The sequence below is a fragment of the Phyllostomus discolor genome, chromosome 6 (assembly GCF_004126475.2).
Source record: "Phyllostomus discolor isolate MPI-MPIP mPhyDis1 chromosome 6, mPhyDis1.pri.v3, whole genome shotgun sequence".
Lineage (NCBI taxonomy): Eukaryota > Metazoa > Chordata > Mammalia > Chiroptera > Phyllostomidae > Phyllostomus > Phyllostomus discolor.
Window position 1 is genome coordinate 112,707,836 of NC_040908.2, and position 27,615 is coordinate 112,735,450.

At 42.8% G+C, this 27,615-nt stretch overlaps 1 protein-coding gene and 1 pseudogene across 2 annotated transcripts in view; both read right to left on the reverse strand.

Annotated features, from left to right (window-relative positions):
- The window catches only part of DDIAS (DNA damage induced apoptosis suppressor), a 45,098-nt gene extending 18,506 nt beyond the window's left edge, over positions 1-26,592 (reverse strand). The window contains exons 1-3 of one of the 2 annotated variants that reach the window (XM_028515853.2): positions 25,688-26,592; positions 23,256-23,321; positions 21,413-21,507 (exon numbers count right to left, since the gene is read on the reverse strand). In XM_028515853.2, coding sequence (XP_028371654.1) covers positions 21,413-21,432 — 20 coding nt within the window. In that variant the 5' untranslated portion in view covers positions 21,433-21,507; positions 23,256-23,321; positions 25,688-26,592. Of the gene's footprint in view, positions 1-21,412; positions 21,508-23,255; positions 23,322-23,474; positions 23,684-25,687 lie in introns of those variants that run through there. The other variant, XM_036028743.1, reaches the window with a different exon arrangement.
- Positions 10,222-10,846, reverse strand: LOC114500947 (annotated as a pseudogene).
- Positions 26,593-27,615: the final 1,023 nt, after the last annotated feature.

Here is a 27,615-nt window from a genome sequence, read left to right on the forward strand (position 1 = left end):
CTAGAGGAAAAAGATGACATTAAAACCTAGCAGCTTCTAACCCTGGCTGGCGTAGCTCTGTGGATTGAGCTCGGGCTGCGAACCAAAGCATCGCAGGTTCGATTCCCAGCCAGGGCACATGCCTGGGTTGCAAGCCACAGCCCCCCACAACCGCACATTGATGTCTCTCTCTCCCTCTCTCTCTCTCTCTCTCTCCCTCCCTCCCTCCCTCTCTCTCTCTCTCTCTCTCTCTCTCCCTTCCCTCTCTAAAAATAAATAAATAAAATCTAAAAACAAAAAAACAAAAAACAAACCTGAGTTGTTAAAAAAAATACACTTTAAAAAAAAAACAAATAAAAAAAAACCCTAGCAGCTTCTAAATGCAATATGGTGTCCTGGATTGGATCTTGGAACAGAAAAAGGACATTGGTAGAAAAACTGGTGAAATGCAAATATAGCCTGGAATTTTTAGGTAACAGTAATTTACCAGTGCTAGTTTCTTAGTTTGACAGAGGTACCGTGGTAATACATGATTAACGGTAGGAGGAACTAGATGAGGGATAGACGGAAACTCCCTATGCTATCTTTGTAACATTTTTGTAAATAGAAATGATTCCAAAATACAACATTAAAAATATTTTTAAACTGTTGTCTTCTGTGAAGCATTTGTTGATTTCATGCCAAGTCTCCAAAGAATTCTTAACTGTTTGAGGCATGCTTAGAGGCTCCAAATTTTCCCCTTTGCTGCTTAAGCTAGATATTTGGAATGCCTTGTTCACTTACCATTAATAAGTTTATTATAATTTAGATATTTGATCTAGCTCTATTGTACATTTTAAGTCAGATACCCTATTTTTAAAAACCATTTCCCTCAACTTTTCATTTTTTTCTTTGTATTAAAATAAGCAGTTTGCAGAGACTTTCTCTCACATAATCAAAACATGACCAGTTGGGAAAAGATAAGTTAAATACCACCATAATTTGGATTAAGGTACATAACATTCTGAGTTTCTTTTCAACAAACAAAAGACAACACTGGTTCCAGGAAACACTGGATCTTTTCAATTCAATGTCAAGCCATGAAAAGAAGAAATCACAATGTGAGAGAATTTCTTGAATCCAATGATTTTAGTAGATTCACACTCTTTTTTAACAGTAATCTCTGTATTTCTGTAACATTTAGGGAGGATTAACATCAGCGAGCATGTGCGCTGCCCAAACCTAATGGCTGACATCTCCTACAGCAGGGTGCGGTCCTCACTGCTGTCAGGGCAGACAAGCGCTCTGCCCTAAGGCGTCGTGTTTCCTTGAATCTCTCTGGAATGGAGGTGAACCTTATACCTACCGAGTGACCTTGGCAAACACTGAGAAGTAAAGATGCACAGTCAGGAGAAACCAGTAACATTTCATAAATTGATATGACCCAAGAAGTACTGCTGAGTGTGTGTGGGGTCAGCTGGGTCAGTTCAGTCAGAATGGTTTAAATTTAAATATGAAAATCTCACAATTACCATATTCTGGCGTGTATAACGTGCACTTTCACCCAAACTTTTGAGGGTATAAGGATGAGCATTATACATGGATAGTACTAATTCTGCATCTATATAAATGTTCTTATTTTTTTATTTATGTTTATGCATTAAAAATGTAACTCTAGAAAGCAATAAAGATATCTGTACACAAAATAATACCCTGGAATAAAATAATAGGTTTCGTTGAACTTGCAAGGAAAGCAGTTCCCCTGGAATTTCCTTTCAGAAATGAAAGAAGAACAATGTACTGTTGGCCATTTGATACGACAGATGATGCCAGTTGTTACCCACTTGATAAGACAGGTGATGCCAACTTCATTACCGCAGGGTGAACAGCGTGACATTTCTCTTCACACACTTTAAGTGGGGGAAATTATTGGAAAATCCCTTGAAAAATGTCAAAATGGTTTTCATGCACTGCAAGCTTTACACTAAAAGTTATTAAATGTGCTAAAAAGCATAGCAACAGAGCTGCCGAGAGACACTTTAGACCTCCTACCACAGGGAGTGCCATCAGATTGTGGGGCGACAGGAAGAAAGCTTCTTCGGAGGCCAAGACAGAAGAAGGCAGTGTGAGGGAGGCCTCCAAAGTGGCTGGAGGTAGAGCAAGAGGTGAAGATCATACCTTATATCTGTTCTTGTGTTTTGTAATTATTTGTTACATAAAATTTCTTGTACCATAATATGTTCAAAAATAAATACTAAAATTCCTTGATAATATAAAAAACAAGTATCAAAATATAAATACCTAAAAAGTTGAATTAAAAACAAAAGGTTTTTTTCCTGAAAATTTGGGCCAAAAATGTGGGTGCACATTATACACAGGAGCTCATTATACAGAGCAAAATATGGTAATTAAACTCAGTTGATGGTTCTTTTGAAGAGAATATGGACTGTATCTGATTCTAAAAACACAATGAAGACATAATGCCTAAAATAATAAAAACTGTCTAAAGCATGACTTGCTTCAAATGGTGAAATTAGAAAAAATATAAACAAAAAAAATCTGTTTTGCTAGAAAGACTGACTGTGGCCTATGAGTAACAGCTCAAGGTTCCAAATTTACATCAATTACACTAAATGGAATTTCCAATGTTAAGCAGAAACTAGGCTTGTTAACTCAAACTATTCTATCAACACAAAGGCAATACTGCCCTGATGAGATTGTTAACTCTGGAGAATGGTGTTCTTTTTAATAGACAGCATGGACTTCATACATATCCATTATGAGTGCCTTGAAAACCAAACAACTTTAAAAGTTAGCAACAGCTTCTGCAAGTACAAAAATACACATTTATTACAGAACATATCGTAGTAAAATCTGTCAAGATATGTTAAACAAACTGAAAGCAATTTACCTAAACCATCGGTCTAATTGTTACAAGTTAACAGAGTATAGTAAAATGACATGTTCATAAGGTAATACTTTATAGCAATATTAACAAACTATCCACATTATGACAAAAGTATCTAAGGGAACACAGAGAGTAGAAACAGTTATTTAAGAATCTCAATATCTATTTTCTCCTAAGATTCAAAGTGGGTGAGTGGTTTTCTATTTATCAATATATATGTGGCTGGAATTATTAATTTGTTAAGGAGAGAAGAGCATTCTCCCAGAAGGGCACTGTAGGCTGGAAGAGCTGCGTTCCCAGCTGGCAGTGCTGGCAGCACTACTGTCCTAAGGGAAGGAGAACTCCCTGTTGCCTTTATGCACCGTGAAAGCGGCATAGGGACCCTGAGGAGTCTGACTGTAGGGGTGGTCGGTTACAAGGTGACAGCTACTTGCTGTCTGTGACTGAGAGGACCAGTGTCACAAAAGAGTTCTTTGGACCTTGAGTTCTTCAATTAATTATAATGCTTAGGGCAAACAGGGCCATGTACCCTAGAGGTAGGTAGCACTGATTGCTAATAGTGGAAAATACTTCTGTCTTACAGTAAACATTACTTATATCCTTTAACTGACAAATGCAATATTTAAGACAAAAGAGAAAGAACATTTGACATGAAATTTTCTGGTGGCTTAGAAAAATAATTTGGAATGAGCTAGTTTGCGAGAGAGAGAGGTCCATCTGATGGTGGCCTAGAGACCCAATGGATTCTAAGCAACTCCTTTTAAGCTCAAATGAAGGAAATGCATCTCCATTCCTGACTCTCTCCCTTCACACTGGCCAGCAAGGCAATAATCCAGGAGAGGTACCAGTGTGGTCTTTAAGGTGAGAGAGGAGTAATGTTTATGGATATGAAATAAACTTCTAGAGCATAAACCATCTGTAAACCATGAATCACCTGGGACAAAAACGTAAAAACTTCTGGAGGTATGGAAATCCAAATCCAGTAACTGAGAAGGTCTTATGGCCACTCTGGTGGGTAGGCTGTTCTTAACTCTTTATAAACTGGCATCCTCTAAACTGCTTTCTCTACCGCCACATGGTAATGAGAATAAGGGTGATTTATCAGTAATGTTTTCTGGCTGCAGGAAAACAGTTCAGCAAAGAGGAGCCAGGCTTTCATCACATGCTGGCAACAGCATTCCTGTAACAGGGAAAGGGCCCTGTTGCAGCTGTCCTCACACACAGGTAGCTTTCAAAAGGTCACCTTGTAAATAGGAAAAGTTGTGTTTCTGGAGAATGTTCCCAGCACAGGTACCTTTGGAAAGACACTGTGATGAGCAGCCATTTCCTTCTTTCTTGTCACAGCTCTGTTTTCTGAAGGGTTTGCAGAGCAACACAACACTAATAGAAAAAGAATCAAGCCACACAACCATCACCACCACCACCAACAACAAAACAGTATCATGATACTCATGGTTCTTGAATCATTCTAGCTTATTCCAGTCTACCTACATCAATGGGCTGTTTATTGGCACGATTCTGTGAGGGCATGTGACTACAAGAAATCAGAAAAATGACTACTAGCTTGAATTCAAGGAAATACTTCACAGGATAGTCTCCATTACCAGACATGCTTTTCTTCCTAATACTTTGATAAGTAGCACTTTTCTTGGCTATTTATTAAAAACATTCCACAGAATGAGGATGGTGTCCCTGCACCCTGCCCTCTCTCCACAGTCCCCATTCTTCACTTATGACACCCTGGCCTTCCCAGGAGACTAATCTTATATAAGCATGTAGAGAAGATGCTTTCTCTAACTCTCTGAGAGTATCTCTAAAATCACATGCCAGGACTGTTGCGCGTGGGTCACCGGCCAGCAGTGACCATGGAACGCTGTGGATGGCTCGCCGAAAAACACTCGAGAAACAAACAAACATGCACAGAGACAAGACTAGTTTCTGTGGGGAAGTAGGGACAGAATGGCCACCCCCCCTAGTGGGGGGCGCCCCAATTTACCGTCCATACATGCTTTTATTATTTTGCATAATAATTCAGGTAAAGTACAGTACTCATTAGGGGGAAGTAAGGAACTGTAGAAAACAAGGAACTCTGCCGGTCTATTGAGTCGGAGTCAAAGATCTGTAAGACTTTGAGGAACAAACTTCCTCCTTGGACCCCTCTCATTCAACTGAGAGCATTCTAAACAAAGAAGGTTTCACAGTAATTGGGCATGTTCTTTCCCATGCCCAATTCATGTTCTTTCTTAGGCCTGATCACCCGGGGAATCTGCCCTTTTCAGCACAGAGCTGCACCACCCTGTCATTGTTTCAGACTTAGCAAGGGAACTAAGGCAATAAGGAGATTTTCTCCCAGACGATGAAAACTCAGGCTATGTCAAAGCCGAGAAGCCAGGGTCCATCACCCCCTTTTGCTGCAGCCCCCCAAGTCCTTTTGGGGGGCCTCCCAAAGTGATCGTGCCTGTCTTAGGTCATTCCCCCCGTGGGGAATCTTACCCGTCTTTGGCTAACTGACCAAGCTTTTTGGGGTTCAGTTATGAATAAAGCAGCAGAAGCAGCATTCCTGCCAGGGAGATAAGCTTTTGTCTCCTTGCTGGCTTAAGGTTCCAAGGGCATTCCCTCAGCCTTAGCCTAGGCGGGGGTTTCAGCTTCTGATACCAGTCAGGGCAGTTCCCAACACAGGACCGATCCCATACTCTAATAAGGAAAAGCCTCCCAAACAGGTGATACAATTTTTTTAGTCTAAACATTTTGCCAAGTGGTCTCAATAAAAAGAATCACTTCATTGTCCTAAGTATTAGTGATGGTTATATTTATGCTCACTAGCCTGGGTATTTTACAGAAAAAAGTCATAACAATTAGTGTTTTGATGTCATTATTAGCCCAGTTTCTGTTTTTGTACACACCAGATTCCTGTGGTTAAATGTTTTTGGTTAAGTTTGTCCCCATATCACTAACTACTATAGGTCCTGGGTCTGGTGTGGACACACCAAACACAATCAAAGAGCTGGGTGAGGATCTCACACAAGGCAGAGCACCAGGACAGCCCTGCCCATCATTCTCTCCTTCCTCGTGTGATTTCACACAAAGCTTGAGTCTCTCTTCCACTGGGCTGAATGGAGAGCTATGGTGTTTTTTCGAGTTTTGGCTGGGATAAGAGCTATACTGCTGCACTATCTGCACAGCTCCAGGTCCTCTATTGCCCTTAGGGACACGTCTTTGTTTCTCCTGCAGTGAGTTGGCTTCTGGAATACCAGAAGCATGGGGAGGTGACTCTGTGGGTTCTTGTAGAGATGTAATTCTCATCTCCTCTGACATGGGTTCTTTTACAAACTGGCCAAACTGTTATGGCAGAATGAGTGGCCAGAATGGAAATAAAGGCAGGGCCCCCACCCTTGCAATCTAACACAGAACTTAATACAGAAGGCTAAAAGCAAAGGAATACATGTCTCACCAGTCGACGCAGCCTGATCCTGATAAGGTTGCCAGACATTCAGAACAACAAGATAGTGCAAGAGTCGGGGGAGCCACTGAAAGCCAATGTGTTATCATCTCCACTAGCTGGGAAAAGGAAAGCCTTGAGGTTGTGTGTTCGTCCCAAGGCCTGGAAGGGAGAAGGGGAGGGGGACAACAATGCCCAAAAGAAAAAAAAAACCCTATAAAGCAACTTTGGTTAACTGCTTTCCTCCCAGCACATATGCAAAATGAACAAATAGAGCTTAGAGCAAGATAAGGTTCAGGCTAACCCGCATACCTACGTTTGGGTAGTTACATTTCCTTGGGGTGGAGGTCGGGGGGTGGTGGTAAGCTGGCACGACCATTACCTGTCAATCAAAATGTAACTCCCTCACCCCCATGCTACAAACTACATGTCCTCAGAACAAAGAACTCACGCTCTTGCCTCCATTGGCTCTTTCTATCACACAGTGGGTGGGGGGCCAGGGACCCTGGCCAGCTGGTCTCTAGCTAGGAGGCCCCTAGCCACCCTGCTCTAGGCACCCTTGCTTTTGTTCTCCCATGGAAACTTAGCACTAATACTTTGCTTGCATGCCAGTAGGTGTGCTGACCTGTAGTTCTTTACTGTACCGGTAAGAAGAACCGAGTTTCTGGGAGTTTCTCCTGTGACCAAACCATGTCTTAACTGTGTACTGGGTGGGGTGAAGAGTTATAGAATGCCTTCATGAATGACACTCTACAGTGTCATTTTTTGTTTAAGCCAGGCATGAGCTGGGGGCCTGCCCAGAGGAGGTACCAGGCTGTCCAGAAACGAGACTGGAACTGCAAAAGTCAGAAGAAAGTTTTCCTGGTTTCTTTAAATTTCCCTGGGGTGGAGCCTGAAAAATACAACCTATTAGAGAGGACGTTTCAGTGGGTGTAAACAAGGAACATTCAGCAATCTGAGAAAAAGTGCTGTCCTGGGCGCTCGATGCTGAGCCAGATGGAGAAGTGTCTGGGGGGGGACCAGCAAATGCTTAATCTTGAGAGTAACAACTTCTGAGTGTTTTGGGTTGTGGCCTTACTATTGCCACCTCAATCCCCACGACCAAACCCTAGTTAATAAGCTTTTGCCCTTCCATTTGCAAAGAATTTTGCTGCTGGAGATCCTCCTCCTCTCCATCCAAGTGACCAGCTCTCTAGCTAGTTTTATTTTGTTTCTTTGGAAATATCTTCCTGAGAATAGACTTCCAGCCAACATGGAGGCATAGGTAGATACACTTTGCTTCCTCACACAACCAAAAGAAGGTCAACAACAAATTTATAAACAAAAACCAACCAGAACTGCCAGAAAATCACACTGTATGGAAGTCCAACAACCAAGCAGTTAAAGAAACATTCATCCAGACCGGTAGGAGGGGCGGAGATGGGCAGCTAGAGCAGACAGGATGTGCACCAAGGCAGTGGACCAGACAGGTGAGGCGAAGGCTAACAGACTGGGCAGTCCCACATTCATGTGCAAGACAAGCTGACAGGAACAACTGGGGAGCAAGACAGACCATGCTACCCAGGGTTCCAGCACAGGGAAATAAAGCCTCAAAACCTCTGGCTGTAAAAGTCTGTGGGGGTTGCAGTAGTGGGAGAAACTCCCAGCTTCATAGGAGAATTCACTGGAGGGACTCACAGGGTCCTAGAATGTAAACAAACCCATCCACCCAGGAATCAGCAGGAAGCGGAAACAGTCTGCTTGTGGGTAGCAGGGGAAGTGACTGAAAGCACGATGAGAGCCCCGCAAGTGGCATTGTTCTCTCTCTGACTGCCCCCTGCCCCACATACAACACCACATCACAGCAAAGTGGGTTGCCCCACCCTGGTGAATACATAAAGCTCTGCCCCTTACAACACAACAGGTGCGCCGAGACAAAGTGCGCGCACACTCGAGGGGTGTGTGCGCAAATGTATCTGAATCAATGGGCTGGTTCCAGGGATCATCATGTGAGGACATGTGACTGTAGGATGCCACAGAAATGGCCACTGGCTTGGATTTAGGAAGAAGCTTCACATGACTTCCTTCATGAACAAGTAAGCTTTTCTTCTCAGTAATTTTACTGGTGGCATTTTTCTTGATATGTAGCTGTAACTAAACTGTTTAAAATACATCTTACTCTCTTCCTATAGGGGTTGATTCTCTTTCATATGCTCCTTATCTTTTTGTAAGAGAATTGCATCACAGCTGGACTTGCACAGCTTTTTCTGGCAAAACTGCCTGAGAGAGGAAAGCTTTGATCTAGGTACATGGTGCTGGACTCCAACCAGTGCCATCTTCCCATTGGACTTTTTGGAGCATCGGCTGCAGCTGTGGACAGACAGCTGGACATGGTCATGCCACATGGAGCCCAGCACGGTGCTGCAGCGGGGCCTTTCTGTACAGCACTGTGACGGCCACCAGCTTAGATTCAGAGGGTCACTGCATCCGAATGTCTTCATGTTTAGAATAGTCTAAGTCAGAGTCACTCAGGATCAAATGACCGTCCTTCTCATGCTGGTCTAGGTCAATGTCACTACGGGTTAAGACAGAGGTGCTTCTGCTCCCCTGACCAAGGTGCTTTACCAAGTCCCTACACAGAGCATCAACACACCCCATTCAGCTCATTTTCCAGGATGTCATAGGAGAAGTCAGTCATTTGTAAGCAAGACATATTGGAGGCAATCTCTCTAGTATCACATCTCACTGCAACCTCTCCAAAGAGGAGGGTGATTTCTTCTTCAAATATTCTACAGCAATTTTCAATCAGAAATAGAACAAGCAGAATAACCCTTTTGATAAATTCACTTTCTAGTTCTGGGCTGAAGGGAATAAGAAGTTAAAGAATGTCTGAGTGATATACATTGCTAAGTTAAATGCAATTGTCTGATATAACGGGGAATGTCGCTTGATGTTGTATAATACCCCAAAAAGGTACCTAAGGAAAGTAACATTGGCTCTTGGATCTGGTCTAACAGCCTTTGAATTGTATTTATTTTTTCTTCATCATTACTTTGATCCATTATACAGACCGAGTGATGACAGAGATCTGATGACAAAATATTTCCAGAAATGTTTTGTAGAAAATCCTTAAAACAGATGCTATTACAAAAACAGATTTACAGTCTAGGTGTACCTCAACTCCAAAATTCAAGTTTCTCTTTCAGCTCTCTGCAAGATTTCACACTGACTGAAGATGCCTTTTGTGAGGGGTCCTTTCTGATTAGGAAAGAACTGTGTATCAGAGACAGGCTTGGGCAGATGGTCATTCTCACAGACATTTGGCAGAGAAACTCCAAAGAGCCATACTGGCACAGGAGAGGTTGTAACATGGGCAAATTAAAAGGTCCACTTTATATCTTCTCCTTTTAAATCTCTTCTGACCTGAGTCACTCAACTGCTGGGCTGCAGCCAGGCGACTAGGCTTCAGGGTGAACCGCCACTGCATCTGCTGGGGCAGCTGTTCCATGAGGAAGGGCTCTCGGACGTTGGGAGGGCTGGCGGAGTCCTCTGATCCCTGTGGCAGGAGTGCAGAGTCCCCAAGGTGGCTCATTTTAATTCTGTAGGAATATTCATGTTCAACAAGTGGACATGGTTCTTTTTTGCCAGAATTGACCCAGATATTGGTGATCTCTCTCAGAGGCAGTTATCCCTAGCATTGACAGTGACATGTTGATAACTTCATTCACTGTATCTGAATCTCTTATTGTTATAATTTTTCTAAAAAATTTATTTATTTATTTAGAGAGGAAGGGAGGGAGGAAGAAAGAGAGACAAACATTGATCAAATGCCTTTCATACACACCCCAACTCGGGTATAGTCCCGCCATCCTGGCATGGGCCCTGACCGGGAATCAAACCAGCAAACCTTTCACTTCGTGGGGCAACATTCAACCAACTGAGCCATGCTGGTCAGGGCATTATTGTTATAATTTTAGAACAGGCACAATTTCCAATGACCTTGGGGAAGATTTTTAGGGGAATGCTCTTTGGATAGTCCTTCTCCTTCTCTAGACTGATGTGTCTCTGAAGGAGAGAGAGCCATTTGTCCTTCTGCTCTGGGGAACAGAAAGTGGCATCAGAGTTCACTGTGGGCCAGCCCAGGACCGACGATCTCAGGGCATCACCCGTGCCTTCTCCCACTTAATCTGCACAGCTTTCTATCCACACCACTTAATCTTATTTTTCATCTTAAAGTTATTATTATATTATTTTAGCTACAACCAACAGATCGTTGAACAGGAAAAGATGCTGCTCCTGCCTATGCAGGCCCCTCTTGAGTTCTAAGGGCCATTAAGTAGCAGAGTCCTATTGGAGCACACAGATGATGACAGAAGTGTGCACACATGTCCAAGCAGGAGAGGCCTTTCCCTGACACAAGGCTGTTTTTGCAGGGCTTTATCCTGGGCAAGAAATGGAGCACTTCTCCTCCTTTCTGTTAGTGCTCTCATTTTCTTCATTCCGGGATGCTGACTCCTGCTGGACACCACCAGCCCTAATGACCGGGGAGCTAACCTTTTGGTGAAGAGACAGAGTGTGCCCCAGGGGAACTCCAGAATTAAACTGGGGCCTGATCAGTTTGTATGCCCTGGTGTCAGGCAGGGAGGGTGCGTGTACCTAGCGGGTCTGCTGCTGGGTGATGGCCCCAGCAAGGGACCAGCTAAGCCGGCTTAGTGTCCTCCCTCTCTTGCTGCAGAGTGTTTCTAGTGTAGACACACCTGTTAGGGAGGAGGATCGCCCAGGCTGCCTCCTAGAGTTGCCTGCTTGGGGACATTGCTTCCATGAAGAAGACTTTGAAGAAAACCGCAGCCCAGGAGGAGATTAAGGCAGTCATGTCTGTGGGACTAGAGTCCAGGGAAAAGAATGTGCAGATGTCAGGCAGCCCCGAGAGCAGGCAGGGGCTCCTAGAGTCGCTCTCTCCTGTGTGGGTGTCTTCTCTCCATGCGCTGTACCACCGCCTGCACTGGGCACCACTGGCAGGAGGGTACTGCAGCACTGAGTGCCTGCCAGCACCAAGGCCAGCCCTGCTTAAGCCAAGACATTCATTTTTCAATCTCTACTCAGCTATGATTGGCAATTAAAGATATTTAAGATATATAACTACTTCCCATCTGTGTTAGATACAGTCAGATTGCATCCTGCCCTGCTGGCATAAAATATGTAGTTATGGCAGGAAAGTAATGGTGGAGGCAGGTATTCCCACCCTTGTGACTCTGTTTAGAATCAATAGCTTCTACTAGTAAATCACTCAGGATCAGGACCACAGAGTATCCCCAGAGAAGTCAGCCTGGTTAGTATTAAGATCAGACAGTCCACGTACATCATGGCTTCTAGTGAGGAAGACGCAGCACTGCTCCCAGAGTCAAAAAACCCAGGTTAAAATCTTAGCTCCAAGCTTATTTCTGAAACAATATACTGCATATTACCTAAATTTTTAAACCTTAAATTGCTCACACAAAGTTCAATGAATATCTGTACTACCTCACAAGGCCACTGTAAAGTTCAAATGAGAAAATATATGAGTAAATGTTTCAGAAACCACTAAATATGATATGAAAATAAAGTATGTTTTTTAGATTACTAAAAACAAAAGTTCTATTCTTTCACAATAAGATTAAATCAAAACTATATAACAATAAATATTTAGTTAAACCTTATATATCTGGAAATAAAACCAGACCTTTAAAAATAATTCATGGTTGTTAAAGACCCAATATAAGAAAATGTACAAAATATTTTGAACTGATGAAAATTAAAATGTAACATCAATATTTGTACACTGCAGCTAAAAGCCTGGTAAGTGAAAATTTTTGTATGCATAAATTAGGAAAGAAAATCTGTAATTCCATCTGAGGAAACTAGAAAAGCAAGAAGAAAATTATTAATAAAGATATGAGTAGAAATAGGTTATATTAAAGAGACAGACAATAGAGAAAATTAACTAAGCAGAAATCTGGTTCTTTGAGGAAAATCAACAACATTGATGGTCCTCTATCAAGAATTTCATGAGAGCCCTGGCTCATGTGGCTCAGTTGGTTGGAGCATCATCCCATCCCATATACTGAAGGGTCATGGGTCCCACTCCTGGTCAGGGCACATACTTAGGGTGTGGGTTTGATCCCCAGTGGAGGTGCATATGAGAAGGCAACCAATCAATGTTTTTCTCTCACATCAATGTTTCTCTCTCTCTCTCTCTCTCTCTCTCTTTCTCTCAAAGCAAGGAAAAAAGTCCTCAGGTGAAGATTAAAAAAGAATAGGAATTTTCATGAGAAAAGAAGAGAGAACATGAATAACATCAGTAATGAATGTTTAATGTGTAGGGATTTACCACCACAGACTGTGCACATTAAAAGAATAAGAGAATACTATAAACAACTTCGGGCTCACAAATGTGACAACTTACATGAAATGGACAGATTTCTTGAAAGATGCAACTTAAAAAATTGGCACACAACCCCCTTCCGCCCCCCAGAAAGGCTGAACAAACACCTATGTCAAGCAGAGAAATCGAATTTGTTACCCAAAACAGAAACACTCAGCCTAGGGTCTCACTGAGGGACTGGCGTTGTCTTCCGTGAACCGGCTTCCCTTGGGGCATCACTGCCTGTGCCCTGTGGGAGGTGAGTGGGGTGGGGAGCAGGTGCACAGGGGTCTGCAGCAGGACAAGGCTCATGTATAGGACCCCAGAATCCCCAGTGTAAAAACCCCTCTATCTTGTTGCAACCATCAATTTAACATCAGCCACAAAACAAGAGAAAGGGGACTCAAAGGATGAAAGACAAGCACTTTCACTGAGCACCAGGGAACAGTGTCAGTGAATTGAGGAAATGCATCTACATTACTTCTCCTAAGGAACAGAACACAGGGCAGAATAAAAAAAAGGCACTAAGAGAAAAAGCCAATCCTGAACCAGAGGCCACAAATTTCCAATTAAATTAATCTCTACACAACAAGATATACAATTAAATCTAGTAGAGTTTTATTCTATTATAATCAGTCCCTAATTATGTTATATTTTTCCACTTTTTTTTTAAATGGAAGGGTAACCAATTAATGCTCAATGTCTTATACCTACTTGTGCATTTAATGTAACTTTGATCCATCACCTTCCTACCCCTTCCCTTATTTGCAGCTTTCAGGAAACCCTTTTACTATCTGGGGGAATAAATCCCCATTACTTAGCCAGCTCACAGAAACAGGGGCAGAGAAATCTCCAAAGGGCAGGCAGCATCCAGTTTCCTCTCCCAGAGGCTTCTTGGTGCTCTCTGCTTTGGATGTTAAGAAATCCGTTCTTGCTGATTGGCAGCTTTTCACCCTCTCTACAAATCCCCCAGTTTGATGACTTTTGATAAAGGGAAAAGCTTGTTCTTACTAAAATATTGAACATTGATACTCTCTCTGACTTTGAGCAATAAAAAAAAGGCAGCTAAACTTAAGTAAGCCTAATTAATGACTGTCTCAAATCATTTCTTTTATAGCTATGGCACAGGTGGCAAACATAAGGCCTACAGGCTGAATCCGGCCCTCCACCTTGCTTCTACCCTGCGGCAGTGCCAAGCTCTTGCTTAACTGTTAAGGAGCAGTTACATTTATACAGTCCTAAAATCACATCTGGCCCTTTGAAGGCAACTTTGAGGCTGATATGGCCCCCAGTGAAAATGAGTTTGACACCCCTGGCTTATGGCTTTTATCTTGATAATTTGTCATTCTATTCATCTCCCCTCCAGAAGGGAAGGGAGGGAGAGACAGAGAGAAACAATGATTGGTTGCCTCATGCATGTCCCGAACTGGGGACCTGGTTTGCCACCCAGGCATGTGCCCTGATTGGGAATTAAACTTGCAACCTTTTGGTTTATGGGACAATGCTCCAACCAACTGAGCCATACCAGCCAGGGCCATACTAACACTTTAAATGGTTCTTGGTTTGGGCTCTGAATTATACAGTCTCTTTATGGTGTCAGTATGACTCCCTCTGAGAGGGTATCAGCATCAGCCACACACTCTTCACATTTTGCAACAACATGGGTTTTGATGTTGAGTGTATCTCACCCCTTCCTTATTTTGAATATCACTTGGAGGACTTTTGTTGTCTTTCCTGCCCCCTGGCCAAAGTGGTTCATGACTTTGAGTTTTCAAAGTGAAATAATCTCTGTCCATCTTCCCATCTAGAAACTTCCCTGAAAAAAAAAATTGATGATTCAAACAAATGAGTAACTGGTAAATCTCTGGAACTTCACCTTCAAACAGAATTTAAACCCTAGGATCTCAGAGCCAAAAAATGAATTTTGTTTCTCACCCCCACCCCCATGACGATGTGTGGGTATTTGCTTTGCTTTGTACAGCCAAAGGGTCCTTGTGATGAACTGCTCAAACCAGTAGCATTCTGTCAAAGGTAGCTTGATTGTGCCACAACCAGAACAGAAACAGTAAGCAACTACTATTTATTTTTATTTTTTGACTTTGGTTCTGTTCTCACCCTTTATTGGGAACACAGGGCAATATTACAGTTTTGAATTAAATCAACAAACAAGAATGGCATGAATTATGGGAGTAATTGGTTTTCCAGTTCAGGATTAGGAAGGAGAGCAGGTTCAAGATCTTCAAGAGAATCACATTACTCAGCCACCAAAGGGTTTGGGCTTCAACTTATTAATGACTGCTGGAGAGCCAGACTCATCAACCATCTTCGTCCCAGCAAACTGGAATATGCACTATTTTTCAAACTAATTGTAGATATCAGAGAGAACTCCAGACTGACTCATAAATTGATCTGGATGGTACCATATGGTCTGTCATTGACTGAAACATGAAGGTGTGACCCATGACTATACACACAGATAACCAGAACTGAATTGAAGACACAGACATCACCCAAGCCATCAGTCATTTGATGTTTGACAAGTGCTAACAAGAATGAATGAAGCAAAGAAAGGTCTTTTCAATAAATGGTGCTAAGTGACTGACTATCCACCTACAGTTCAAATTGGACCTTTTCCTCACATCATGTTCAATAATTAACTCACATAAATAAAAGCCCTAAATATAGGGGGTAAAAGCATGAGCTTTCAAAGAAAATGGGGCTAAATCTTCATGACCTAGGATTTATCAAAACATAAGCAATGAAAAATAAATAAATGAGATATCCTCAAGATTAAAAACTTCTGTGCATCCAAAGAAGCTAAACAGAGAGGAAAAATACAGCCCACAGAATGGAAGAAAATAGTTGTACATTATATTTCCTATAACTCTGCTATCCAGAACATACAAAGAACTTTTATAACCCATCAACAAAAAGACAAACGACTAAATTTTAAAAATTAACTTGAATAGTGCCTTCCCCAAAGAAGACATATCAATGGTAAACAAGCACAAGAAAAGATGTTCAATGTCATTAGTCACAATGTAAATGCAAATTAAAATCACAATGCAATACCCCCTTCACAGACTAAAACTATAATTGAGAAAACTAAAAATAACAAGTGTTGACAATGATACAGAGAAATTGGAACCCTTAAGCACTGCTTTTGCAAATGTAAAATGGTGCCGCCTGTGTGTATAATAGTTTGGTATTTCCTCAAAAAATTACCAAAGGGTTCAACAGCTCCACTTGTAAATATGTATATACGCTGAGAATTGAAAACTAGTGATAAAATAAACTTACAGCAGCACTGTTCACAAAACCAAAAGGTACAACGTACTCAAATGCCCATCAACAGGTAAAAGAGTGAACATATACCACTAAAAGAGTGAACGTATACCACAATACCACTAAAATGTGACCAATCCATAAACTGAACTCCTATTCTGCCACATAAAGGAATAAAGTAAAACGGTGGCTGTACCATTTTACTGCACCAAAAACAGTACAGAGACTCCTCAAACACTGAAACAGACACTTCACATATGATCCAGCAATTCCACTTAAGGGTACATAACCAAAACATTTCAAACCAGTACCCGAACAGATATCTGTTCATCCATGTTCATGGCAGCATGACCCACAATAACCAAAAGAAACCCAGTTGAATATTATTCGGCCTTAAAAACAGATAATTCTGACAGGCTGCAACATGGATGAACCTTGGGCATGATGCTAAGTGAAAAAAAATAGTCTCCAAAAGACCAATATTATATGATTCCACTTATATAAATATGATATCTACAGAAATCAAAATCAGAGACAGAAAGTTGAATGTGGTTGCCAAGTGATGGGGATGGGGAGTTGGTGTTTAATGAATAGTTTCATTTGAGGAAAATAAAGTTCTAAAGTTGTATGGGGTTAATGATATTTACACAACAATGTAAATATAGTTAATGCTATAGAACTATATACTTCAAATTGTTTAAATGGTAAATGTTACATTGCGTATGATTAGTCACAATGAAAAAAATGAAGTATTGATACATGTTACAACATGGATAAACACCAAAAACATTCTAAATGAAAAAAGCTCGGCAAAAAGGCCACCCAGAGTGAAGTCATCTGTGCACTTGAAATCCATAAAGGTTGTGGAAATGAGGGAAAGTCTTGGCAAGAGCACTGGCGTCCAGAATGGAAAAAGACACTTTCACACTGCTGGGACAGAGTCTTTTTCCCTATAACTGCCCAGCGCTCTCAGCACCATTCATGCAGGTCCATTTTCGGGTTTTCCATTCTGTTCCACTGATCTGTGTGTCTGTTTTATGACAATATCAGCCTGTTTTGGTCACTCTAGTTGACCAAAGTTCACAGGTCCAGGTAAAAGGTGACCTAGGACTGTGGATTAGATTCTAATGTGGAAACCGTTACGATTTCCACACTTGTGTGGTATGTGGTGATTCCCTGGGGCAGCGCACCTGTTTTGGAAGAAACACACTGTAGTTCTCCATGTGAAATGCGGTGAAGGGATGACAGCTGGGGAATCTGTCAGAGAGTGCTGCACTGCCTTGGAAAGTTTTCTGGAGTTTTGAAATCATTGTCAAGTAAGTCACTGTTTGAAGCAGCCATGGCAATATAAAGTTGGGAAAGCAGAGAAATCCAAAATCATTAGAGAGACGAAGCCCTGTGCAGACCCAGTTCACCAAAAGTAGTGAAGCTAGTCCGCCCTATAGCAGTCCACATGTCATCGAAAGGCAGGGTGGGAAGACTGTATTTGAAGCCACTGTGCCTTGGGTGTCGTGGATGACTAGGGTGGTGTAGACATTGTGGGATTTTTAAGTTCCAACTTCCCACATCACAATACCACTAAAATGACAGTGACAAAAACAGGCTGGTACTGGCATAAAAACTGACCTATAGATCAGTGGAAGAGAATGGACAACCCAAAAATGAACCCACATAAATGGTACTGAGAACCCTGGATGGCCAAGGCAAAATGACACTAAAAATTACCTGAGCCCTGGCTGGTGTGGCTCAGTGGACTGAGTGTTAGCCTGCGAACCAAAGGATCACAGTTCAAGTCCCAGTCAGGGCACATGCCTGGGCTGTGGGCTAGGTCCCCAGCAGGGGGCACATGAGAGGCAACTGCACATTGATGTTTCTTTCCCTCTCTTTCTCCCTCCTTCCCCCTCTCTAAAAATAAATAAAATTTAAAAAAATAAAATAAAAACTAACTGAAAACCCAACAATTTTTCACAATACTTCCTCTGCTGGGTCCTGGAAGGACTGACAGCCCTGCCCCCATCCCTCAGCACTTGTTGCAGACAGAAAGCTTGGCAGTGCCTCCTGGGGGAAATGTTAGGTCATCTGAGCACAGATGTGGTCCGTTTTCCCCAAAGCTGCAGTAGCATTAAGGTGGACCAAGTTTCCTCAGAACAGATGCAGCCACACGGCCTGAAGTGACAGTGAACAGTTCTCACTCTCTTCTACATGCTCACAGAAACCAGGACCAGAACCAGTGCACTCCTGAACCCGGTCCCTAGCTTGCGTTCATGAACAGTGGTCCCACAGAACATACTCATTTAAACCAGCCATTAAAAAAAGGCCCAGCAAACCTGTCCCAGAGAAGTGAACACAATAATTGTTCCTAACCAGAAGTGCTCACTTAAATTGGGCAATGAGGATGCATGCTGTAGGAACCAGTCTAGAGGTAATGCTCAGGAGAAACCAGCCTGGACAAAGTGTTCACAGCACACCAGCTGGCTGAGTTGTACCCCTCACCCTGAGGATCCTGTCTGCTCCTCAAACATGGGCTAAAACTGGAACAGAGAGTTTGCACCCAGGTCTCTCTAGAACCCTCAAGGTAGGACCAGTCCTGCCCTCATACACTGGTGTGACGCAATGTGCAAAACAACACTAAAAATTAACCGAAAAACTGATCATTTCCCACACCAAGCCCTTCCTTTACTCGGCCCTCTGAAGACCAAAACCCGTCACTGCACACAGGAATTATCCCCCCACCTTTTCTTCCCTTGGTGGTGCATGCAGGGAACTTGCTGAGGAAAAGCAAGTTCTCTCAAAACAGAAGGCAACAAAGTCTGCAAATGGCAGCAGGATGACTCACGTGCTCCTCTTGCTCTGCATTCAGGTAAATGGGGAATGTAAGTAGTATGTTCCCAAATCTGGTCCAGAGGCAGTGATCACAAAAAGTGGTCCCACAGGAAGTACCTGATTTGGGCCAGAAGGACATGTTCCCGAAAAACTAGTCCTGAAGTTGTGCTCACAAAAAGTGGCCGCAATGGCAGTTTTCACTTAAATCTGGGCCAAAAAAAATGTCCCTGGGGAACCGGTCCACAGGATTTGCTCATGAAAAGTGGTCCCACTAGAAATGCTCCTTTAAACTGGGCTGAGGGACATGTCCCAGAGGAAACTCATCCAGAAAAAATGCTCATGTGAAAACACAGTGAATAAAGTGTTCACAGATCTCCAGGTGGCTGAAGTGCACCGCTTACTCCAGGCATTACCACTGATTCTCAAACACAGGCTGGACACAGGCTGGAGATGGGATGGAGAAACTGCCTTCAAGTCTTATCTTGCTTCTTATTCAAGGCACCCCCAATAGATTGAGAGAAATTGCATTTAGGTCTCTTATCACCCTTTTGCCCAAGCAGCCCGGCTCCACTGTCTATCACTGACTAGGCTAAATCTGAGATGAAGAATTTTGCTCCAGGTCTCTCCTTAACCTTGATCCCAAGACACCCTATGCCCATCATATACATGATGGAGTCACAATGAAGTATTTGTCTCCAGGTCTTGTCCCTTTCACCAGGCAACCCCTTTGGCTCACATAAACTGGCCATAGCAGAGACGCAGAATTCAACTCAAGGACTCTCCTGGACCATTAACCTCAAGACACCCCCTGCTTTTCACACACTTGCTGGAGCCAGGAGAGACTTTGTCTCCAGGTTTCTCCTTGCCTGTTCACCCAGAACTACCTAAGCCCCTCACGAGTTGTATGTAGAAGGGATAAATAATTCACCTCTAGTTCTCTCCTCATCCCTTAGCTAAATATCCACTCTGCCCTTCACACATTTGACAGGAACCAGATAGTAATTCCCCTCCGGGTCTCTACTACCTCCTCATTCAGGCACCCTCCTCAGCCCCTAACGTGCTGAATGGAGCGTAGATGGAGAAATATCGAAGCATCCAGGTCTGTCCTAGCCTTGTTCCCCAGGCACCCACTCTGCCCTTCATGTAATGGGCTTGAACCAGAATGGAGATTTTGCTTCCAGATCTCTACTCCCCTATTCCCCAGGCATATCCTCTGCTTCTCAATACCGGGTTGGAGCTGAGATGGAATATTAGCGTCTAGATCTCCCATAAACCCTTATCCCAGACAGAACCCCCAGGGAGTTCACATAACAGATACGTGGATCCTAACAAAAAAGATGCCTACAAATTAGCGTTCCTGATGGATAACTGGCATCAAATATTTTAAAAACAGCCCTGCCTGTGGGGCTCAGCTGGTTGGAATGTTATCCTATATACCCGAAAGTTGCAGGTTTGATTCCTGGTCAGCGCACATGCCTTGATTGTGGGTTTGCTCCCCAGTTGGGGCATCTATGGGAGGCAACCAATCAGTGTTTTTCTCTCCCCTGATTCCTCTCTCTCTAAAAATGAATCACAAACATATCAAGTGAGGATTAAAAAAATTATTATTAGACACAGCTTAATAGCCATCTTACACAGGCTTTTCACACAAACTGTACTTCGGGGTATAGTTACCACTGATCCCCATACTTCCTCCTGCATTGAACTGACTGATGAAGACATCTAGATGGAGGAGAGTACAGAAAAAATGACAAAACTGGACAAGAACTTGTGGAGCAGAGCAGAGCACAGTTGAACTGTCTCCCAGGACTGCCTTACCCTGGGGCCTCCTCACTGCCATGATGCTTCACTATTGAGAAGTAGCACTACTGAGCTATTCCACAGCTGTGCTGCTTCATAATTCATCTCTAACAATACTGAGCTGCTCAACAGTTGTGCTTTTCTCACAGTCACGCTGTATCACAATTGAGCTATTTGCATTGAATACAATTTTCTTCTTCACTGCACCCTGACCTGGAAATTACTATTGGCTGTGACAATGACCAATGGTTGACAGACGCCAGACTTCAGAGCCAGATTGGACCTCAGACATAGACCCTGGACTGTGAAACCTGGACCCTGGAGTGGATCCTGAGCCAAACCTAGACCTCAGACTATAGGCTCCGAGCTCAAAAGCAGACAATGGACCCTGAATACCAGATACCAGATTCCATACACCAGACCCCAGAGCCAGAGCTACATATGGACCCCACACATGAACCCAAGACATAAAGCCACACCCAAAGACAACCCAGACCTCAGGCACACAGCTGAATACAGATTTGACACCAGACGACAGAGCCTGGAGATAGAACTGAGATCTGTCACCAAGACCCCATAGCCAGACTCCAGAGCTGATGCTGGACACTGGACCCCAGGTACCAGATGCAAACAGACCCATGATTCAATAAAGAAAACTCATGACTTTCTTCAAGTCCAAGCAGCTAGCTTCACAAATATTTTTTCATGCCAACGTAAATGTAGAAGAGAGGAAAATTAACTCACAGCACTTCTAAATTCTACCAAAATGCTGTAGAAATAGACCAGGAAGGTTGAAAAAGCAAATAAGAATAATGCTCACCTTTGCTGGACGATGCTCATGATCTCTCAGCTGCAGCTGTCTCCAGAAGTTAGTAGTGCCCCAGACATTAATTTCACATGGTAGGCTCATCAATACTATGCGGGATGAAAAAAAAAGTAATTATTTTCCTCACACCTTGTAAGTTCTAATAGCTGGGTTAATAATCAAATTAATATAATCAGACTAACAGAAGAAATTCAAAGTTTAATATATGTGAAGGTGAATTTCTATGACTAGCAAAGACAAATGACTAGCAAAGATAATGAGGTAATATTGGGTATATAGAACATTTTGGAAAATGGCGGAACAGGATCTTAGACCTTAGAGGTGAAATGGGTGTTATGCAGGTAGTTTTTTTAAATCATCACCCAAGGACATATTTTCATTGCTTTTAGAGAGAAAGAGAATCATCAGTGTGACAGAAGCACCAACTGCTTGCCTCCTGTACATGCCTGGACCAGGAATCACATATGCCCCAAAAGGGGATCAAACCTGCAACCTAACTATATGCCCTGACTTCGAATCGACCCATAACCTTTTGATTACTGGACGACGCTCCAACTAAGCCACACAGCCAGGGCATATGACAGGTTATGTTTTGTTAAACAATGCCAAAAACAATAGGGCATGGGGTGAGTTAGGTAAGTGGGTCAACAAATGCCTGCTTGGAGTCTGAATTTCTAAAGCTAAGGTGATTATAATAAAGTTCTCTAGCTAAACCAGGTTTCTCCAACTAACTATCTTAGGAAGAAATGAGATGAGAATTATAGGCTCTTTTTCAGTCTTTTGTTTCTTAACAACCAGCTTAAAATCATCGTGCCAGCACAAAACTCTGGCTCTCTTCATTCCCACTTTTGAACCTTTAAATAAAAGTTTTACACCCATACCCTGGCTGGTGTGGCTCAGTGGACTGAGGGTCCGCCTGCTAACCAAAGTGTTGCAGGCTGGATTCCCAGTCAAGAGCGGATGTCTAGGTTGTGGGCCAGGTTCCCAGTAGGGGACGTGCCAGAGGCAACCACACACTGATGTGTCTCTCCCTCTCCTCCCCCCTATAAAAGTAAAATAAATAAAATCTTTAAAAAATTTTAAACAAAGATGAACACTAGATGAACACTAGGTGTGCACTGTGTTGAAAGCATTCCCACTGTGAGCTAGTACCTGACCCACTTACATTAGCTCTGGGTCCTCTTTAAGTTTTGGGAAGAGAATTACCCGAGACAGAAAAAAGTCCTGTCACATGAGCTCTGGGACCACACCAGAGAGAGTAAGGGGTAATGTTATATCAGCTCTGGGTTCTGTGAGGGTGGACAGGGATCCCTTCCTGAGACAATAGGGGTTCCTATTGAATCAGCTCTTGGTCTTGTGAGTTCAGTAAAAGTTCCATCTGAGAAGAAGTAGGCCTTGTTGCATGAATTTTAGATTCTGTTACTATGGGAGAACTCCCATCGAGAGAGTAGCGAGTCTTACCATTATTGGTATATAAGACATCTTGAGCTTGGGAAGAAGTAAGGTACCTTGGAGGATTCTCGGGTCCTTGCAAAATGATAAGAGCAGAGGCTCAGTAAATAGGTGCTACTCCCAAGAAGTACGCAAGATGGCAGCAGAGAACAATATTCCCTGGCAGTGTGCCTGTGAGTGTGAGGAGGTCTTCCACACTGAGAGCGTAGAGGGTCCTGCCCCATCAGCTCTGGGTTCTCTGAGTGTTGGGGGGAGTCCCACCTGAGAGTTGGGGATCCTGTCATGCCAGCTCTGAGTCCTGTAAGTGTGGTGTGAGTTCTTCATGAAAGAGATGGGGATCCTTAAACATTGGCTCTGTTTATCTAGTATGGAAATGTGGACTCACCTGAGAGAATATGGGGAATCCTTTGACATCATCTCTGGATTCTGTGAGGGTTGGGAGGAATCCAGCCTGAAAGAGTAGAAGCACCTGTGACATTAGCCCTGAGTCCTGTGAGTGTGGAGAGGGGTCTCATCCTGTAAAAGCATGGTGTCCTGTCACATCAACTGTGTCCTGTGAGTGCAAGGAAAGGCCTGTCCCTGAGAGATTTGGGGGTCACATCACCTCTAGTTCTTGTGAGTGATGGGAGGGACCTTTCCCTGAGATAGCAGGGGGTCTGGTCATATCAGTTCTGATCCTATGAGTGTGGAAGTAGGTCCTTTCCTGAAAGAGTTAGGAGTTGTGTCACATCAGCCATGGGAGAGTAGTGGGTCTGATAATGTCACAAATGATGATTTACAACTATTTTCAAAGATGATCAGAGAAGAGAAATTACACAAAAGTGTTTTATAGAATAAACACCTAACCTATGGGATACAAATAGGAACTAAGGTGTTATCTAATGGCACACACTTTGACTAATTTTTCTAAAGGCAGTAATAACAAGTCCCTGAGAAATGATTTACTAACCTTACATGAAAATTCTAGGAAGGGAAGGGAGAGGAAGGCAGGAGATAGACAATTAAAGAAGCAAAACACAAAGAAACAAAAACCTCTTGTCTGGAAAATTATTGGTGAAAAATATTTTTGAAACACTACCCTGTGTGTAGTGAATACAACACAGTTGTCCACTGCATGTATGATAGGTAGAGTACTATTCTAGGGATGTGGAAGGGGACAGGCTTACAGACAGGAAAAACAGGCTCTTTCTTGTGTTCAAGAAATTTATAATCTATTGGCTAAGACAATGTATAACTGTCAATGAAGTGCCACAAAGGTACAAGTCCCTGACTTCCATATCTCAACTGCTTATCTGAGTGTCAACTGTATGTGGATATATCATAGAAATCTCAAGGTTTAAAGTAAAAACCTTAATTTTTAGTTTCCTCTTAACCTCTTGTACTTTTCTTCATTTCAGTAAATGGCACTACTCTCTACCAGTAACTCATGCCAGATACCTAGGAATCATCCTTCATTCCTCTGTTTTCTTCAAGTCCCACATTACACCCATAGGTAAATGCTGGAGTCTATTTTCATAACTAAAAACCATCATTCCCCCTTCACCCCATGTTCTGCCACCACCTTAATGCAAACCCTCATCATCTTCTGCTTATGTTGCTGCATTAGGCACCTAAGTGGTCTGGTCTCTTCCGATCTCTCCAGACTCATATCACACAACTGTACTTTCTGAATATATTCCAGAAACATTGTTTTTTTTCTTAGGTTCTTGACCATGAAGATGCCTCAGGGCCTTTGCACAACCCATTCACCCTGTAAGGTTCTTCTTCCTTTCCTCTGTTGAATGGCTGGATCATTCTAATCTCTTAAGCCTCAATCTGAGTGTCAACTTCTCAGAGAAGCATTCTCAGACCAACCTAATTCCAATAGGTTTCCCTATTTTTCCTCTCAAGTCCATCCCTCAAAGGTTTACATTCCATTAAGACAGGAGTGTCCCTTGTTAACCATTGTAATCACAGTACCTAGCAGTTCTTGGCACAGAGGATGGAAGCACTTAAAAATTATCTGCAGAATGAATAACTGGAGGTGAGGGAGGATGGTGCATTTGAGGACTTGAAAAGACATTCTGTGTGGCTGGAACCTAGGGCTAAAGTGGTGAAAAAAGTTGGGAGAGGTAGAGAAAGGCCAGACAAGAAGATCCCTGTAAACCACATTAAGGTGTTTAGACTTAAATCTGAGGAAAAACAGCAGTGACTGAAAAGTTTTAAATTCGGAGTGCCCTGATCAGATTTGAGCTTTATCAGCCTGGCATTGTGGAGATTGGCTTGGAAAGTAACAAGACTGAAAGAAGGAAAACCAGCTGGGAGGCTATTGTTATAGCTTTGTAGCAGGCGCTGCAACCGACTAGATGTGAGCGATAAGGAAGGAATGTAGAAACCTTTCCTGTTTCTGGTTTGCGCACACCGCTCAGTTAATCATCTTTCCCTCCGGGCCACCAAAGCAATGTGGAAAAGACCCATTTTTCAGCACATATTACTGTCGCATAGCAGCTAGCTGAAAATATATCTCGAGCACCTCAAAAGCTGGAGTATTACCATTTCCTTTTCTGCATTTCCAGTTTCTGACACTTATCCGTGTGCAACTCGACAGCACAGTAAATGATCAATAAACGCTGGATGAGCGATTACAATAGCACTGTCTAAAATTAAAATGCTTGTTATTCACTCTCAACTCTCACTTAAGACCACCCTCGCATAGAAAGGCTAACTCCAGTAAAAATAACAAAGATGCTCTGAGTCTCATTCATAATGACGTTAAGGTGTTCGTTAGGAGTCTCCCGCCTTCGCTTCCCCTGAGAACTTGCTCCCACAGCTACTCACCGGAGGAGAAGGTCGCGGACCCGGCGCACCGAACGCTCAGAAATGCAGGCAGGCTCGAGCCAGCCGCTCGCCAAGCCCCCTCCAATCGAATCTCCCGCGTCCTTTTCCGCCGGAAGTGACGTTTAGGACCTGTTCCCTCAGAGCCAATCAGAAGGAGGTGCCACCGAGGGTGGAGATTAACCTGACTATCCCGGGAATCCTTGAAAACAACCATTTCCGTCAAACTGGCTATCCGGGCCGGATTTACGGAAGTTTTTCCGGATTGGTGGAGCAATAGCACTGTCTGTAAACGGTACTTGGATTTGGAGCAACTCGGAGCAGGCTAGGATTCCCTGGAAGGGGTGGGAGCGCCGTTTGTATTGAAGTTGAGCGGGGCGACAGAAAGGAAGATGGAAACTGGCTGAAGCCGTTTGCGGAGCCGTGAAGACGGAACGAGGGCTCTGCTCTAGGGGATGGCACGGCGGGCGGTCGGGGAACCAAAGGGGTGGTCTCCGGAGGAAGGCTGGAAGAAGAGAGACTGAATCTGAAGCTGATTGCGGGGGCGGGGTCTGAGGTGGGGAGAAAGATGTAAGGGGAAGAAGGGGCCTGGACCCAGCGGGATTCGATGGATAAATGGATAAAGAAATTCTGTTATATACAAGCTGGGGGAAAAGTAGGTTTAAGATTTGTGAGGATGTGAAACATACAGTTTATTCTTGTATTGTTATCTAATAGTTATTACATTATTTTCCACATGAACAAGTGTAAACCTACTTTTGTCACACCCTGTTTACAGTGGAATATTAGCCATAAAAAAACAATGAAATCTCGCCATTTGCAACAACATAGACGGACCTCAAGGCCATTGTACTAACTTAAATAAAACAGACAACAGTAAATACCATATGATGTCTCTTATATGTGGAATCTAAAAATAAAATGAAACTAAACTGGTCAGTACAGGGAACAGATTGGTGGATGCCATAGTAGGTGGAAGGTTGAAGGTGGGAGAAAAGGGTGAACTCTTTTTGTTTTAAGTTTAATATATTGAATGTCAAATATAAAATAAAATAAAAGGGACTTAATTCTGCCTGTTGACAGTAAGAGAAAAGACTCCTACCCTTCCTTAGGGCATTTTTTTAGAAAACAAATTTTCCCCTGCCCCTTGGAGATGTAGATGTTTAAAAGCATCTTGCCACTTTTCTACCCAGGAATGTCTTTCTCAAAAACCTGGGGATCATATTTCTCTTTTCTATAGTGGTAAAACATATATAATATGAAATTTACCATTTTAATCATTTTAAGGTGTATGGTTCAGTGCCATTAAGTACATCCACACTGTTGTACCACAGCCACCACCATCTGTCTTGTGAGCTGTCTCTCCAAAAATGTGATCATCAAGGGGGACAGCAGCCCTGCTGTGGGACAAGAGGTGCCTCACTTCAAGCTGTTAAACTACCTCCTTTATGATCTCAGTTTATCTTTCCTTTGGTTAAAGCCAATTAATACGTGGGTGGCCACCTCACCAGGTGAATCTAGGATGAACTATTTGTGTCCAATGGTGCCGTCAAGTCCTCTTAGCTGAAGGCTAGTTATTTATATTGAGAATATGTGTGTAATGCATTATATCTGTGTTGTTATTGGTTTGCTCAGGCTGCCATAAAATAACAGATTTGGTGGCTTAAGCAACAATAATTTATTTTTGCACAGTTTTGGAGGCTAGAAATTTAAGAACAAGATGTAATCAAGTTTGGTTTCTTCTGAGGTCTCCTCTTGGCTTGCAAAAGGCTGCCTTTTCATTTTGTCTTCATAGGGTTTTTCCTCTGTGCACACATATGCCTGGTAACTTTATGTGTCCAAATTTCTTATAAGGTTGCCAGTCAGATTAGATTAGGGCTCTCCTTAAAGGCCTTACTTTAACTTAGTCACTCACCTCTTTAAAGGCCCTA